At 42.1% G+C, this 13,233-nt stretch overlaps 1 protein-coding gene across 9 annotated transcripts in view; it reads right to left on the bottom strand.

Annotated features, from left to right (window-relative positions):
* ABI1 (abl interactor 1) overlaps positions 1–12,545 on the bottom strand; it is a 119,121-nt gene extending 106,576 nt beyond the window's left edge. For 4 of the 9 annotated variants that reach the window (XM_034760200.1, XM_034760204.1, XM_034760206.1 and 1 more), the window contains exon 1: positions 12,316–12,543. In XM_034760200.1, the coding sequence (XP_034616091.1) occupies positions 12,316–12,432 (117 nt within the window). In that variant the 5' untranslated portion in view covers positions 12,433–12,543. Of the gene's footprint in view, positions 1–12,315 lie in introns of all 9 variants that reach the window. The other 5 variants (XM_034760203.1, XM_034760205.1, XM_034760207.1 and 2 more) reach the window with 3 other exon arrangements.
* Between the last annotated feature and the right edge of the window lie 688 nt (positions 12,546–13,233).

Raw genomic sequence — 13,233 nt, 5'->3', positions numbered from 1 at the left:
TCAGAGCCTGAGCCACAGCATCCACATAGCTACGTTTAGCATGCCAGCTTGAGCCTCACTAGTGCAAGTCAGTCTACCCAGGCTGGGAGGCTTGTTCCCAGCTGCAGTGTGGGCATACCCTGGAAAACCCAGCTTGAACCATTACATCCAAGCCTCCCCAGGCAGCGTACTGCTCTGTAGGCACTTACATTTCATTGACTAGCCTTCATCATGCCCCACTGCTTTTAGAACTTGGTAACTGGAGCAGCATGCAATCCCTGGCCAACAATGATACATACCACTCAAACTTAATACAATATGGTCCCAAAGACATGGTATTCAATTGCAGTATCTGTCATATCACCATGCCAGTGAGGTTCTAGATTGAGGGACTGAACATGGACCAATGAGAACAGAAAATGAGAAGAGGAGACTGTTCTAAACTCTACCCCACTCCTCCAAGGTTATTACACATTAACTCCTGCCGGGCTACTCTGCCCACCTCCTTGTTTCCATATAGGAACTATCCAACAACCCCATAGGCTCCCAGTCAGTGAAGTACTGGGTTAACCAGCTGCCTTGGTCCCCACTGGCTCCCTTCCAACCCTTCATCATGTCTGGGGGCTGTGAGGGATAAAGCTCTTGGAAACCCCCACATGGTCTTCCATGCTTGGGGGAAGGGAGGGGAAACTGGAGGGGGGCGGGGGGGGAAGAGAACCAGCAACTTTTTCCTCAACAGCAGGAAGTGTCACACATGGAACTGCACAAAACTCAGCAACTATGGTTTTGTTTTACTCAGGCCTTCGACACTGTATAGCTGCACATTTGTTGGACTTCTCTTCAGACCTCCTTCACTCAGAACAAAATAGTACTTAAAGACTCTGAAAGTTTATCTTAACATGCTTTATGCACTAGTAACAATTACAAAGGAGCAGAATTTTTATTTATTTCTTTATTTTTAACTGACTGGTTCATGCACCACAGGTTCACAGACACACAGGACTGTGCTAGAGAGCTTTCATTGATTATACACTGACGAAGAAAAACAAAGGTCATGCTGTTCAAGAGCAAAAAGGAATGGGATAAAATTCTAGAATAGCAGCTGTGTCATATCAAGTGATATGGTTTCCATTAATACCAGAAACCCCACTGTGCACCCAAGTTGCAATTATATCTTTAATAATAGTGAATTTACCAGCACTCATGCTCAAAGAGTTCTGGGCTCTAAAAATAAGGAAGCATCTCTTTCAGACTCTCAGCCTCGGACAGCATGCAGTCAAGTCTTCCACTTGGCAACTGTACTGCCTCAGTAATGAGTCTCAAGATTCCAAGAACAATGAACAGAGTGTAGCGCAGAGAGACTCCAATACATATTGCAATGGAAAATGCACCAAGGGAATTTTATAAGGCCCTACCCTATAGTAATGTTTTAAAGAGACATTCAAGGGATCCCAAATACCAAATCTGGTATCCCGTGTTATTTTAGGGAGCCCCTAAATGTGTTATCCGAGCACTTCTGGAATAGCAATCTTCTATAGGTAGAAACATTAAAATAAAGAAATCCAACAACAGTACCCTATCAGGACTGGATCAGCCAAACCCGACTTGCAAATGTCCCCCACCATTCAGGTCTCCAGGATATTTACCAGGATAAGCCTATTAATCCGTTGCCTCTCTATTTAGCTGAGCCTGACATTTAGCCTCACATCTCAAAACTACCAAGCCAGCCCAGTTGGTATAAGGATTCACAATAGAAATCCAAGTGAGCCAGAACCATATCGCATAAAATCCCTTTTGGATTAGTCTCAACCCTCTATTCTGTCAAGACTTTCCCACTGAAACAAAAATGGAATACTGTTCTTCTCCCCCTCTCCTTGAGAACGTTATACCTGAAAAGCCACTGCCAGAGTAGGATCATTACTTCCAGATCCTCCATAGCAAAACAAGTGAAATAAAGGCTAGTTTTACTTTTAAGTCACTACCATCCCTTGGGCCAACAAAAAAAGGAGTAGCTGCCTAAGAAAGATGGATTTCTAGTAAATTCTGTTCCACCTTTACACAAAATATTCCAAATATATGGAGCTGCCTCTTAAAATGGAAAGTTTCCTAATAAAGAGTGATTTTGTACAGGTTTTGCTGTACATGAACAAACAAGCTCTCCACCAGCATGCCATGTCTCTCAGTTTGCTCCTCGGGGTCCCTTTGTGTCATGTTGTTCCCATGCAAAGGTCTAGACCCAGCCTCATCCCTACACCACTTAAACATACATCACTTTAGAAGCTGCTGGCCCATGTGATGAGCTATTATTCAAATTCATGATAGTAAAAACAGTCTGCCTCAAAGATGCCATGCAAAACAGTCATATAATTTAAACACCATCCCAGTATGATTTACAGTTAAATAATAGCAGAGAGTAATTAAGAGAAATAGGCAAGGGAGAAGATATTTTCAGATGAGATTTTAAAATGAAACGCAGAAGCAATGAGGTGCCTCGATACAAGAATGCTGTTCCAGGAGTCATGGCCAAGAACGCTCTCATATTAATGGTGAAAAGACTTCATGGAAGCAAGTGGAGGGGAGTAGGAAGAAACAGTCCATGAGGCAGGCTATAATCAATTCATGGAAGGTTTTAAAAATGGACAGCAAAGTTGAGATAGAGCCTGATATTAATTTATCCTCCAAGCTCTAGGGGACAAGGATTTCATTTATTCTGTGTTTGTACAGCACCTAGCATTAGGACCACCAAAAATAATAATAGATACACACCAGAGTTCAATGTATGTAAACTTAGCATCTTATTTTATAAGCCTGCTCCCTGTAAGTACTGAGAAGCATCTCTACTTACTTCACTAAAATACGTAGTACATTTTACTCCCGTTTGGCTCTGCAGATACAACATAGCTATGAAAAAGCAGGTGGATGGCACATCTTCAAACAGAATTCTTAACTGTGGTCCAGTTGCAAAAAAACTATTGTTGAGAAGGCATGAGCCAGGAGAAACCCAATTTAACTTTCTGATTCCAGGCTAATTTTTCAAAGCTAGCAGTTAGAAAAGCCATTTTTTTTTTTTTACTTATATATGGAACAGATTTGAACTAGAATCACTGAAACACAATAAATATAGTGCTCCAAATAGGAATTTAATAAATAGTGATTTTTCATCTGCACTAAGTTTTTGTAAGGCTAGCCACCATGTTAGTAGTTACTAATTACATCTCATATCAATATATGTTATAGTATTTTGATGTACAAGTCTTGGAAGTTATCTAACTGAAGGCTTAAAAATTTTCACTAATACACTGCAAATTGGGCCAAGATACCTAAAAATACCTACCTGTTTTTAGAATACCTACACAATAAAGTAACAAGTTTATATCTGTAGCCCACACTGTTGAGAAGAAATTATTCTCAGAGGGCTCCTGTTGATACTAAGGAATTACTACCGCTAAAGAGTTTAATGATAGTTTCAGGGGCATGTGTTTTCCCAGGGGTATCATTTCATTGTCTGTTAATGCTTCAGTCAGAGCAATGCAAAATTTCTGCTGAGGGAGAGAGTAATGGGGGTTATTGAGGGGAGGGGAGAACCCTCTGAGCACAGTACTAAGTCAGAACAAGTGGATTCTGTTCCTAAATCTGCCAGTGAGTCCCTGCGTGACCTCAGCTTCTTATCCTCTCTCTGCCTCCACTTATTCATCTGTGACGTGATTATAATTCACCCTACCAAAAAGGGGTAATGGTAGATTTCATTAGTGTTATGTAAAGCCTCCGCTCAAATGCAATTGTAAGATCTGTAACTTGTATCATTAAGTTCTGCAACCTTTTTGCAGACTTTGTAACTTCAGTTATTGTTAGCATAGCCTTTTAAGTTTTGTAACCTTTGCAAGCTCTGTAACCTTTTCAAGTTACCACTTGTATGAACTTCCAAGCTTTGTAATATCCCATCACACAATCAGAGAGAGTATGAACAAGGGAGTGTGTGGGGAAGATAAGGGGTGTGAACAAGGGAGTGTATGTGGGATTGAGAGGAGAGGAACTGAAAGGAGAAAAGAGCCAGGAGCCGGGGTGCCTGATGTAATCAGCCCTGAGAAGGGAATCATGGGGTGCTGTAAAGAAAAGAAGAAGAACCTGGTATGCATGAAAGAAATTGGTCTGGGAATGTTTTTCGGTGACTGACACAGAAGAAAAACCTCAGTGTACGTGACAGGAGCCACTCAGTTCCAGAAAAAGGAAGAAGGCATGCACACAAGCTGCTGCTCCTTGACCTGCTCACCAGCCTGGATTCATGACCACAGACACACCAGATCTACCACGCTTTGGCTTCTCGGCTTCCATGCTGTCTCCGGTAACTCCACCTGTGAAAGTGTGTGGGTGCATGAGGGTATGAATGCGGTGAATGTGTGAGTATAAGCGCCATCTCTTTTCTACCTGACCCAACACCAACATCGAAATAAAACTAATACAAGTGTGACCTTGAGTTGGTTTTTAGGGGAACTCAGGTAACAATTAATACTTATAAAACTTCAGTGTTGGAATGACTGGCATTATACAGGTACATATTTTGTTTATGCTTATTAAGTTATTTACTTCTACATTTTCTCTATTCGTCACCCACATCTTCCCCCATCCCCTTCCACACATTTTATTTCTGCTGGTACTCAACAGACCATTTCCACACATCTCTCAGCCTCACCACACAACTTTCACAAGTAATATTTTTTATTCATACTCTGAATCCACACCCCAGTTTCATTCCCACCCTAAAAGGCTCTGAGCCTCACAGGGTCCTTCCCTCAGGCTCTTGAGGTAAAGGGCAGGATTGATTCCCTCTTTCACTAAGCATTTCTCTTTCCTCCAAGATTTCAGAACTATCAACTACACCAACTTCAGTGCTCCAGCTCCTTCCAGCCTTGAGAGCAAGGTATCAAGCTAAGCCTTTGATAGGTTTTTACTAGGCCTCTGCGTTTCAAATCCCCTCTCCAGAGCATCTCCTGCAGCAGAGGTAGCAGACCCTAACCCCAGTGACAAATGAGTCCAATTCATTTTGCTTTGCCTGGTAATAGTAGAGAATTATTAGATAGAGAAGCACAGACATAACCCCTACTGAAGTGGTGATGGGACAGTACTGGAACGGAAGTGGAAATCTTGCCACCCCATTTCAAATAATTTAGAAGAGCAAGTATAAACATTTTAAGTTTGTGATAACTGGTCCATGCTCTGAACCAGTCCTCCTTAAAGAAAAGAAGAAAAAAAAAAAAGCAAAGAAAAAAGCCCACAAAATGATCATGCTATATTTAGAAAAAGTGGTTCCTGTGCATGCTAAATAACCACTTAAATATTTAATAAGAAACTACACTATGGCCATAATGCTCATATCCACTTTAGAACTGTATGTATTCAACTGTGTTTTGCAAAAACAGATTCTCATTGACAGAAGAGCCATTACATCTGCTAGGCCAATAATCCATATTTTAAAATCACCAAATATGTTATTTACAGGACAGACATAGTAGTCTATGTTCTCATTTAATACTTGGGCAAGGAATGTTTTGTCCTGTTTCCTATCCTCTCTAAAAAGATGTTTTGCACACAGTATAACATGCATTTTTTAAAAATGCAAGTACTTCAATTTAAGCCACATGAAGGATTCCTGGAGTTGTTTCTTGGACATTGCACCTTGTTCTGAGACTCTCAAGTCTTTTATAATATATGTGCTGAACAGTTAAGTGTAATGGAAAGTGGATTGTTTGTTTTGTCTTACTGTAACACGTTTTGAGAGTCTATAATCAGTCAATTTACTTTTGTCCTTTAACCATTTTTGAAAACATGAATCTAAATCTATGAACTCAAAGGTAGTTCAGAAGTTCTCTCAGAAAGTACAAGATTTGTATTAATGATTGTTTAAGAAGTTTATCCCTTTAAAACAGGTAATTTCCTGTATCAAAACTCCTAAGTGAACGTCATTGTACTGAAATAAGCTGTGCCATGTTCCACCATTCTTTCAAGCAAAGCAAGTCTAGCATGAGGTCACCCACAAAAAGAAGAGAACACAGATACAAGGACAAGAGTTAGATGACTAACAAAGACACGCAGTAGATACTTTCTTCCTAAAGAACTGTGGAACATCTTGATCAATACACATCCTACCAAAAGGATAGGACATCTGATCTGTACAGCTTCCCCCCCCCCCGTCGCCCCCCAAGCAGGAAGGAAACCTCCAATTTCCTCCAATAGGGTGAATTCCAAGGGTCAATCTAAAAAACTATGCCCTTGTTTCTGCCTTTCTTCCAGAATAGCTCAGTCAGCTTAGCATGAACTATGGTTTCCACATACTACACTTGAAGTTACAGCAGGAAATAACACATCCAAAAAGGCACATTTAAGCAATTCAGCACATACTTCTCAAAGTCTCATGTTTATTATTTATGCAATTGACTTTCAAAAGCTAGAGAGTCCATTCACAAAAATAAAAAGTGACCCTAGCATTAAAGAGCCCAGAATAATCATCGTTTACAAGAATCACATGGTATTTCAAGCCATTAGTTTATAGGCTCTGAATGTGATCTTAAAATCATTTGATTTAATTACTAGATGTTCCCACAGCAGTCTAACAGAAAAGCACTGAAGTAAACAATGCAGCTGTCTACACTTAACCAGACCATGAGATAAGTACTGTTCCACCGTCTTGACTTAAGTTGTCAGCGTTTACAATCAGTATTTTATAGATCCATTACAGAAGGAAACTCACTACATTAGTTCTCATACTGCAATCAACTGCAGCAACTCAAAGGAAGATGTCAACACAACACTGAAGACCATAGCTTCCTATATCATTTCTATTTTTCATCACCACACCCAATAAGCAAGTTATTGCAGATATGTTCACTAAATCTAAGCAATAAAGCCCAGTCAGACTAGAAACTGTCTGAAACATTTATGGTAAGCTAGTATTTCTAATTGGGGAGTTAGACAGTTTTAATTCTGAGTATTTTTTAACTCTGTATGTTATTTCTATATCGTGTTGCCAAAGAAGGATTTCACCACAATCCCCAAATTACTACACAATGCCACCAATATTTTTGCAGTTTAATTGCAGTCATGAAGGATTATGGGAAAGGGAACAGAATCAAAAACTGAGGCTTGTATTTTAATTTATGCCTTCACTGCAAAAAAAAAAAAAAAAGTGTGTTCTTAACTCAGGTTAGCTAACTCAGATTCAAACAGTACTGAAGACATGGCAACAATGTTTAACTCTGGTTAGCAGCCAAATTAAAACCTATAGGGGGATCCTGGAGTTGAACTCAAGTTGCTAACCCTAGTTGCTGTGTTTTTACAGTTAAATTGGGTTAAATTAAAACACTTTTTTGAAGGGGGGAGGGTTATTATTGTTTTTTTCCCCCAGGGGTGGGGGGGAGAAGAGAAAGGAGGAAAAGAGTATGCAATGAAGCAAACCCTTTAGGGTTGCCAGGCATCTGGTTTTCTACCAGAACGCCCGGACAAATAGGGACTCTGGCAGAGCAAGTCAGCACCACTGACCGGGCCGTTACAAGTCCGGTCAGTGGGGCTAAGGCAGGTTCCCTGCCTGCCCTGGCTCCGCATGGCTCCCAGAAGCAGTGGCATATCCCTGTGGCCCCTAAGCGCAGGGAGTCTCTGTGCACTGCCCCCACCCAGAATGCCGACTCCAAAGCTGCCATTGGCCAGGAACCATGGCCAATGGGAGCTGTGGGGACCATGACTCCACCTAGGAGCCAGAGGGACATACCATCCGCTTCCGGGAACTGCCTGATGTAAGAGCCTGCACCCCCAACCCCCCCAAACACACACCAACCCCCCCCCCGCAGAGCCTGCACTCCCAACCCCTCGGCCCAGCCCAGAGCCCCCTCCTGTACCCCAAGCCCCTCAGCCCTAGTCCAACCCCAGAGCTCACACCCCCAGTCGGCACCCTTACCCCCTCCTGCATCCCAACCCTCTGTCTCAGCCCGGAGAACCCTCCCACACCCTGAACCCCTCAGTCCCAGCCTGGAGCCCCCTCCTGCACCTCAAACCCCTCATCCCCAGTCCCACCCCAGAACCTGCTCCCCTAGACGGAGCCCTCATTCCTCCCACACCCCAACCCCCTGTCCCAGCCTGGCAAAAGTGAGTGAGGGTGGGGGAGCGTGAGCAACAGAGCAGGGGGAAATGGAGTGAGCCCTCAGAGAAGAGGCAGGACAGGGTGTTTGGTTTTCTGCAATTAGAAAATTGGCAATCCTAGCTTGGGACTTACCAAGGAGTGCCAAATCCTTCTCCCTCATTCATTTCATACAGCACATCATTGTAAAGCATACTTATTTTGCTTGTGAATATTTCCTTTTCTAACATGCTACCTATCATAAAACTGATGTTGGAATTTGTTTTGTTCACTTTAATACACATGCCAACATAACACTAAGAGGCAATTTAGGCAACTAAGAACAACAAGATTTGATCCCCAAGCAGCTATTTGTATTAAGATAGCTCCTTTCACAAGGAGAGGCAAGACATCACATAGCCAACTGAAGAATCAAAGCCTCATCTTTAAAATTATTGTAAACCATTTATTAGCTTGCCACATGTCTTCTAGATCAGTGGTTTCAATGAGGGGCACATCAACTCATCTAGATATTTGCCCAGTTTTACAACAGGCTACATGAAAAGTCCCAGCGAAGTCAGTACAAACTAAAATTTCATACAATGATTTCTTTATACTGCTCTATATAGTATTTCAGTTTCTCTCAACCTGGAGGTCATGATTTATTTTATAATTATATGGTAAAAATGAGAAAGTAAGCAATTTTTGAGTAATAGCATGCAGTGATTCTTTTGTATTTTTAGGTCTGATTTTGTAAGCTAGTAGTTTAAGTGAGGTGAAACTTGGGGTATGCAAGACAAAGCCTTCTGAAAGGGGTACAGTACTCTGGAAAGTTTGAGAACCATGGTTCTAGATCAGATACTACCTTTCTCGCTGTTTCGAAAAATCACTAACACCACCAAGCATAACCAGAAGTTTAAAGATAAATTTTAAATCTAGTTAAAAATTAAAACCAGTAATGTAGTAGTTATTTATATATTGTTTCCTACTAATCAAATCTTTAAAATCCTCCAACATTTATAATAAGAGGTAGTTGGTGCTACTTCTACATTCAGTGTCTTTTCCCCTCTCTCCAACAGTCACCACACTAAAATTTCCTTTGTATTTTGAATCGTCTCCTAACCTCATTGGCTCCTTTCAGTGCCGTCTCACAGCATTCTTCTTCCTTCCTTCCTATCAGATAACCAGCATATACACGGCCTGGTAGACTAGATACATTACTCTCTGGATTTCTGCTTTGTTGTTGTTTGTTTCACTGCACATGGTAGCCAGTAGCGATTTCTCAGTTCCTTATAGCATTGACATCCAAAGATTAGCATCAGCTGTTGAGGGCAAAGTAGGAAGAAGAGAAGGGGGGGGAGGGAGGACTAGAAATCAAGCTCAATTGTTCCAGACTTAAACATACAGGCATTTTTAATACACATACAGTTTCAAAAGACTTTTCAGAGGGGGGGAAAAAAATCAGTAATCTTATAAAAGGTTACATTCTTGCCACAGTGAAGGAACAATGCAAGATATCAAATTGAGAACTTCCATCAAAAAAGTGTTTGCAACAAGATTTGTGCGCTTTGGTCAAAAAGGCTGTCAGACAGAGTGTACAAAATGCAGAGGAGGTGGCAAGAGAGTAACACCTTCTGCAGTAAGCAGCACAATGTTGTTCTCATAAAAAAGAAAGAGCTACCAGTAGGCATGGTTCTGTTAGAAATCTCAAAGAGCCTGGTTTGAGTCAGTTAAACATACATAAAGTCAAATTATAAAGCATCCCATTTTTGAAGAGTTTTAAACACTGTACTTAATGTATAGTTCTCTCATCCTGATCGGCTCGACCTTTTTCTGGTGATATCCAGGGCAGTTGGGAGCAATACCTATCTAGTTCTAAAAATACTGACTGTTGGTATTAAGTACCATTGAATTGATAAACACCACATTTTGTTTTGATAGCTCCCCATTTTCACAACTCTACACTGCCTTGTGTGTCACATCCCCTAATCCTGAGGCAACCCCTCCTCCCCCCACCCGCATTGACACTACTGTTCCAGGAGACTGACTGTAATTATATCTACACTACTCCAACTGTAGAACAGATGGCTTTACACAACTGCTGGAAAACTATTTTGCACTAAAAATCAGATGAGTATCATCTCATTTACCACTTTTAATGAACTGGGCTAAACCTACACAGAATACAAACTAGATATGTAATCCACAAAATACTACTTAACTCCTGTTTATTCACCTTAGTATACACTGCTTCTTTCTGACAGAGATATACACAGCTGTATGCGGACAAACTAAAATATACTGATTCTGCATACAGCCGACCTTGATTCTTAAGGTGATTCTTGGTTAGATGGATTTCAAATGACTGAGGACAAGTTTGTTTGTTTGTTTTTTCAAACAGTAAGGTTTAAGACTATTTGAAAGCAACATGTAATGCCAGAAAGATTCTCCACAACTCTCCTGAAATATATATATAAAAAAAAGTCGACAGGTCAAAACATGTGCTGCAATTACCACACTAGTGTGTTTGTCATATTTCCCATGAGTAAACCCAAATGCAACCTCGCCTCTTTGAAGCATTTATATAACCAGCTTTCTTTGGGTGGAGCAAGTAACTGAAGAATAAAAACAGTTTAACCCTCATCGCCTCAGATTGTGAAAAGGATATAAATCCTCCCCAAAACAAACACTGATTTGCTACCTCAATTTTAATTCGACTATCAACAGCATTGCCTCACATTTTGAAAAAGAATAATTTCACAAAGGGACATTGAGGGATATTTAAAGTTTGGTAAAACCATCAATTATTGTTCCACTTGCACAAATAAAACAGTCTGCTAGTTTCAGACAAATGCTAAATATTAAGACATTAAAAACTAAATTAAGTGTAGGTTACAGCTAGTCCTAGCCATTGGTATATTATAGTCAATAGGTTTATTTACATTATAAAAGAGGAGTCATAAAATTAGAATGCATAATTTTTAATAGTCTTTTTCTTAAGTAAGTTTGTCCATGAACTAATTTGGGCATCTGGGAGAGCTCTGTGTCTACTTCAATTCAGCTGTATGCACACAATTATATTCAGATTTAATATAGATAATTACTATGAAAATACTTTTAAAGGCCAAAATAAAAATGTACTTAAAGTAACCACACACACAAAAGAGTTAAAAAAAGAAGTTAGGAAACAATGAACAAGTTGTAGAAGAATTCTCCTAATTAATTGAAAAATATAAGACAAGTGGATCAGGTTGTCTGAGATACCCGGTTTAAAAATATTGCTATAGGATGTTTGAATTATGAAGCAAGCTGCCCTGCCCTCTCAGGAGAAACTGCCATGCTGAAATACCATATCATGCTTTCACATTACTGTCTATATACATGCAAACTGTTAATTTTAACAATTCAGGATCGCCAGTGCAGCATACCAGGAATGTAATTCATTTAGTCTTAGTGAGAATTAGATGCCATTAAAACAATTTCCACTTGGATTGTTATATGCTGGGGGGGGGGGTGTCCCTCCTCCCTCCCACAACATAAATGCAGAATTATGTTTGTGTCATTTGTATTTCAACACTACCCAGAATTCAGTATTTGCCAGCATCACTCTTAAATCCTTTCTGAAATTCACCTCTTTACACACCTAACAGGGAGGGAAAACACACCCCGAAGAGGTAAAAAAGGTGATGCCTAGGTCTCTATTTCAAGTGACCTACGAAGCCAGCACTTCAGGGATTTTTTTTTTTTAAATGGTTGGTTTGATTCTTTAAGATATCACTAGCAGCTACAAAGCCAAACTGCAAGGGGGGGGGGGGAGAGAAGAGGAGGGTTGAGGAATTCGGCCTGAAACAGGCATATTTACAAGCCCTCCATAAGAGGCATGGACAATCTACCCTCTCCCCCACCCCGGGGAGATCTGGGCGCTGTGAGTCACAATAAATAAATAAATAAATAGACACACCCTCTGTGCTGAGCTGACAGAGTAGTCACCCCCTTCCCAGACACAGGCTCGGGGGGGGGGGGGTAAGAGGCATTTGGCTAGAAAGTTGAAAGGCAAGGGGAAGGGAGGAGGTATCAGAGCGCTTCAGCAGAGGCGGCTGCCGCTACTGCCGGGCGATACAGTGTCTCGGAGGCTTCTCCGGCTGTTGCAACATTCGCTGCCCACTTCCTGCACCCGCCACCAGCGCCTCCCTTCTCGCCCTGCCGCGAGGCGCCCGGCGCGGCGCGCTCACCTGGATGTAGTTGTTCTCGCAGTAGTCGGCCACGCGGGTGAGGTTCTGGTAGCTCTCGAGCAGAGCCCGCTTGCCTGAAGGGATTTCCTCCTCTAGCAGCATCTGCAGCTCTGCCATTTTCCACCCCTCCGCATCGCTTCCTCTTGCATTAAAGAGACAGCGGCGGCGGCGAGCCCACACAGCCCGCCTGGTATTGTGGGATTCCTCCTCGCCTCGCTTTCGTCAGGCCGCCGTGCTTTCCCCACCCACCCCCGAAATGCCCGTCGCACTGCACGCTGGGAGTTGTAGTCTGCGCTGGGCCTCCCCCCCGCGGCGATTGAGTTCCTGGCTTGGACAGGCGCCAGGCGAAGCTGTGCGCGTGGAGGCGCGGGGTGGTTTCCCCCTCCAAGGCCGGGCCGTGGCTGATAGACTGAGCCCTGTGGCCACTGTCACTCACACAGTTTCTCCCCAGAGGGAAAGCTGCCAGCCCCGTTCATTTCCACCGGCTTTGGTTCAAACATGGTAGGGCTGGGCCCGCTGCAACAATGGGAAATGAAAACAGCAGCGAGGGAGCGAGCTCCTCGGTGTCTGGTCGAGATCCGCTCTGCATTACAACACGGGGAGAGACAAAAGGGCCACTGCTGAGGCTGACAATCAGATATTGAAACACCTTCTTCCCACCCACCTCTCCCTCATCCACCTCTCCTTCCCGGCCTCACTAGATTAGACCTTTTTCAAGCAGACCTTTTTCAACAGCTACTTTACTTTCACTTCATGCTGATTGCCCTCTCCGCTGCAGGGAACTTCAAACAGTTCAGAGGGCAGTTCAGTCTCAAGGCCCATCCAGAGCCATTGGCTTCTCTAGAAACTGCCAGCAAGGATGCCAATTAGTGACAATTGTGATGATAATAATAATACTCAGAATGAATATAGTGCTTT

This window comes from Trachemys scripta, chromosome 2, assembly GCF_013100865.1.
Source record: "Trachemys scripta elegans isolate TJP31775 chromosome 2, CAS_Tse_1.0, whole genome shotgun sequence".
NCBI lineage: Eukaryota > Metazoa > Chordata > Testudines > Emydidae > Trachemys > Trachemys scripta.
This window is presented reverse-complemented; position numbering and strand designations above follow the sequence as displayed.